Raw genomic sequence first — 5000 nt, forward strand, 5'->3', positions numbered from 1 at the left:
CATGTTATGCACTGAAGCAGATGAAGTCAATTATGAAAGTGCAGTTAACAATGTTAAGAAGAATAGTATGCAAGATGAGATTTTTATAAAGAAGGTAAGAATGTCTTCTTTTTTTTTGGGGGGGGGGGGTTCCCTTACCCCAAACCGTTTTAAAGTAACAAAGTATTTTTTTGTGTCCTTTCCTTTTCAACATTTTTGGTACATACCTCTTGTTTACATTTTTTTCTTATAGGCTTTCATTACTTTATATCTAAGGCCTAATGATATCACATTACTCTCCTAAAAAACAAAATGTAAAGTTTAGAGAAATTAGCTTTGAATTGCATACTTTAAGCTTATATTGAATGAATGGTATAAAACAACCAAAGAGTATTTCTAGTATGGTATAAAACAAAATAGAACAAAAGCATTATCCAATTGAAAAGAGTCTAGATAATTTTCTTAGCATTAGTAGTAATATTGCAAGATTTCATCAAAAGGAAATACAGAAAATTGATGGTAGAAGATGTAAATCAGAAAGATTAGTTACATACCATATATGTTTACTCTACAAAGGAAAGTAGAAAAAGAGAGCATTGGTTTGATGGCCAATTCTAAATCTTTGCATGTTTGCCTTTCAATCAATTTTCTTCCACTTTTCATTCTTGCGCTTATCCTTCGCCCTTTCTCCCATTTTCTCTTGCCTTTCCTCCTCCCTTACCCCACTTTCTCTGTTTCCTCATATTATTGTATCAGCCATGAACATGTGTTACTATAATTATTACTATCATTATCACAGTTATTATCAAAGCAAGAGAATTCATGACTCATATGCAAAGTCATCTTGAACTTTAAGATTTTATATGAGCAAGAAATCTTGTATGATAAAATATATTTTCAGGTCCAAGAGAATATCATCTTGAAGGATGTATTGGATGACAAAACAAGTTTAGCAGAGATCACTGCTTTACAAGCAAAAGAAGAATCAGTAGACAAGCCTCAAGGTTCACAAGATTCCCCTTGCAAAGCAGAAATGGAACATGAGACAAGTAGGATATTAAATTATGTTTGAAACATTTTGAAGCAGTACTATCCTAATATATGTACGTCTTCACTTTGATATGCATGCTAAATAAGGTCCAAAGGTTTACATAAACTAGTCTTATTTATTCAGAAATCAGCATGAATTGTTGAAAAAAGACCCATTGCAAAGTCAAAGTAATGTAGGAGACATTGCTAATAACATGCAACTGTGTTGATCAGGACATGGGCTGACAAATTAGGTGATAGAAGGTCCCTAAGACAAAAAAATTGTCATCAAAAACAGGTGTATATTTGGTGACAACAAATACACATCCCAGACCCTTTGTTTCCTTATAGTGTGTTTTAATCAGTGGCAGGTAAATAGTATTAAGTACTGGATAGTGATTATTTGTTCCTAGAAATAGTCTTGGTTATGTTACTAGAACTTACATGTATGTGAATTCTATAGATAACTTCCAGAGAATTATGGAATGATGTTAACACTTTACTGCATTCTTCTATTTCCTTACAGATGATAAGAAAGGTATGGAAAGCAGTAATTACATCTTTGACTTCACCATGTGTAATCCACCCTTTTTTGGTTCAGAAGAGGATAGTCACACAATGAACAAGAGCAAGAAAGACAGAGGAGAACCTGTCAGTGTTCCAACAGGTACTTGAAGTACTTATTAGTTTTACAGTTCATAGGTTGATTCCTTGCTTTCCTTTGTGATATCTGTGATTTTAGGTTTCTATTTGTGGTTTTAATCAGTGTAAAATACCAGTTTTCAAAGAGCAGTACTTTTCTACAGTTTTTGTATTGCATCAAATGCCTCTCTTCTTCTTTGTCTTCTCTTTCTTTCTTTCTTTCTTTTTCTCTCTCTTTCTTTTATTTTTTCTATTCTTTCCCCTCAGCCATTTTTAACCTGAAGAGCATGATGCTCTCTGTCTGTACCCAACCTCAAGTTAGTAGCTGAACATGGAATGACATAATACATCACAGTGTGGCTTTTCCTTAATTTTGTTTCATGTGTATGTTCCCTAATTTTTTTGAGCCACCTAGTAAGAGTGCCATTTTTTTCAAAACTCAAGAACACACCTCAAGAACTTGAAAACCCACAAAGCTACAGGGACATAGAAATTCTGATAATGTTATTGTATGCATTTGGCCAACCATTACTATGATTGAACTATGTTTACTGAGGGGTAGGCTGCCAGTAACTTTTTTTACCCTCCCAAATTGTTTAGGGCCTCATCTTACTAGGTGCCACATAAGAAAATAAGAAAATTAGATTACATCTTGAGTTGATCCAATGTTAAGAGAGAGGAACAAAAAAAAAGTTAAGGAATTTCCCTAAAAATACATTTTAAGTCCCCATTCCCAATATATTTTAAATCAGATTATAACTTTCTTTTGAGAATATTCAAAGATTCAAATGGTAATACTATGCTTGAGTTTTATACAGATTTTAAAGATAAAAGTTGTACGATTTTGCATTAAATTTTTTGTACATAAGCTTATCAGACCTATCTATTGAACAGGTGCTGTGCAAGAGATAGTTACCTCTGGAGGAGAAGTAGCATTTATTACACAAATGATTGAAGAGAGTTCTCACTTGAAAGATAAAGTAAGGTAAGTAAACTGTATATAACATTTATCTAGCCTTCTTTCTGTGTTTTCTTGATTTTAATGCTTAGTAAATTTTCAACCTTTTGTCTCTCTCTTTATCAGTCCCATTGCTGCTTCTCTGGTTGTAAGATCATTTATTATATTATTTTGCATAGAAATGGAAAATCTGACTATAATTTAAACTGATCAAAGGAGATACAAATACTGTTTTCTTATATTATGAGTCAAATTTATTATTGATTCTCAAATGTGACATCCTTGTCCGCTAGCCAACTGACTTTACTTCAAAAGAAATTACTAATCAGACAGTAATTTAAGATTTCCAATCACACATTCCAATATTAATGTAATCTGTGATATATGAGAAATGTAAATATGAATAGAAAGACATAATTGGCAAGTGTACTTGGATGTGTCAACATTTGCTTATCTAGAATTAAAGAAAAGAAATGAATGTGAAAATCATTTTAAGAAACACTCATGCATTAGTACTTTGCTGTTAAAATATTACATAACTTGAAAGGTACAATTCAGTCTTATTACATGATTACCTTTTTGATTGCTCCTCCTCTTCCTCTTCTTTTCAAGATAGATTTTAGTACCTTTTTTTTATCATAATTTTGATTTCTATTTTTCTTTTTTCTTTTTAGGATATTTACAACACTAATTGGAACTAAAGCAGACATTAAAAAAGTAAAACAAGTTTTAGCCACTGTTAGTCCAGCACATTCATCATTTACAGAGTTCTGTCAAGGAAGAACAATGAGGTATGTATATTCAAAGAAAGATGAATACAGTAATAGTGCAATTCAAAAATATTATGGCTATATATTTTGGAATCAGTTTATATAATGACGTAATTATTGTGCATAACATTCTTTAAGTTTCTGTAATATCCAAACTGCAGATGGGGACTTGCATGGACTTTCGACCCAAAGTTGCAACTGAATCAAATAGTGAGTAAGAAACAAATGACAAATACCAAGCCGATGGTAATGTTAATGCCTCGCAGCTTATTGAACGCATACTCTGTTCCAGCAGCATGGCGAATGGTTGCAAAATGGTTGCATTTTTTAAAGGTAAAAGTTAATGTTTGTATGAGATGCAGAATCATGGGTATTACTAATGAAATATATGAGATGCAGAATCATGGGTATTACTGATGAAATATGCTTTTTGTCTCTGTTTCATAAATAAATTCTCTCAGGTTAAGGTGCGTGTCTTCAAGAATACAAAGTATTTTGTTGGAGCTCATGTTAGAGCTTATAAACCAACTTGGTTACATCAGAGAAGAAAGAAACGAGAGCTTGATCGCAGAAATAAAGGTAAATATCTTGATCTTTCTTTTTTCTCTCAGATACATAAATACACATTAGTGTAGACTCCTCATGTCTGCCTTGGTGTCAGTTTGTGTCCTTTTGATAGTTCTAAACCAGAAAAGTTCATTTAAATCTCAAGAATTTCACAAGAGAGAGGAGAAGGGAGAGACAGACGGAGAATATGACTAACAAGTGTATTCTTTTTAAGAGGCCATTGACAGTTAATGCAGGATACATCTGGTATTTCTGGTACCAGTAGTGTCATTTACACTTTTCTTTGTGATTAATAAAACATATTCAGACATATTGACAAAAGTGCATTTGAAATTTAACTAATATCCTAATATATCTGTGTGTGTGTGGGGGGGGGGGGGGGTATAAAGCTGTCTGTCTAGCTATGTATATATTTTTGTATTTGTACATAAGCTTACATATACCTCAACCTACTCTCAGAGAAGACACACAGGATTGAAGAGTCAGAAGATGTAGAAATCTCAGGTGAGGGAGAGACCTTGTGTATAGAAGAAAAGAATGAACAGCATTGCAATCTCATAGAAGATAAAAGTGAGTTTTTTTATGTATTGTCCTTTATAAAAGACCTTAATTTGAATGTTTCACTACAGTCTGAAAGAGTTCAATACATGTTGCTACTAGTATTCTCAGTAATGAAGAGTTAGTGCCCAATAGGCTCATTTTTCCTATTTTATGAATAAGTAAAGCATCCAGAAAATATTAGATTTTCATTATCTCCCATAGATATTAATTTACTTCTTTTTTTTTTCTTTTTTTTACAGCGGTGAATCCGAATGAAGAATTTTCAGTTGAAGAAGCAACAGAAAAGCACCAATCACACAAACGGAGTAAAGATGAGAGTGAAGAAGGCCAGGAAGAGAGCACTCATGAAAGGAAGAAACAAAGGGTTTTCTCGGAACCATTAAATCAATCAACAAATGGATCAGAAGAGAAACCCACACCATATCAAATGATATCACCAAATGACTCGGGCATTGGTAACAGCCCAGATAAAGAAATTTGCTCTAATTCAGAGT

General features: G+C 32.8%; 1 protein-coding gene across 3 annotated transcripts in view; it reads left to right on the forward strand.

The window, feature by feature from the left end:
- LOC125036737 (RNA N6-adenosine-methyltransferase mettl16-like) overlaps positions 1-5000 on the forward strand; it is a 12555-nt gene that overhangs the window by 7224 nt on the left and 331 nt on the right. For 2 of the 3 annotated variants that reach the window (XM_047629588.1, XM_047629591.1), the window contains 9 exons: positions 1-94; positions 881-1028; positions 1535-1675; positions 2545-2635; positions 3283-3399; positions 3540-3711; positions 3840-3957; positions 4405-4515; positions 4746-5000. The exon at positions 1-94 is cut by the window's left edge and continues 55 nt beyond it; the exon at positions 4746-5000 is cut by the window's right edge and continues 331 nt beyond it. In XM_047629588.1, coding sequence (XP_047485544.1) covers positions 1-94; positions 881-1028; positions 1535-1675; positions 2545-2635; positions 3283-3399; positions 3540-3711; positions 3840-3957; positions 4405-4515; positions 4746-5000 — 1247 coding nt within the window. The remainder of the gene's footprint in view (positions 95-880; positions 1029-1534; positions 1676-2544; positions 2636-3282; positions 3400-3539; positions 3712-3839; positions 3958-4404; positions 4516-4745) is intronic. The other variant, XM_047629590.1, reaches the window with a different exon arrangement.

The sequence above is a fragment of the Penaeus chinensis genome, chromosome 21, assembly GCF_019202785.1.
Source record: "Penaeus chinensis breed Huanghai No. 1 chromosome 21, ASM1920278v2, whole genome shotgun sequence".
Lineage (NCBI taxonomy): Eukaryota > Metazoa > Arthropoda > Malacostraca > Decapoda > Penaeidae > Penaeus > Penaeus chinensis.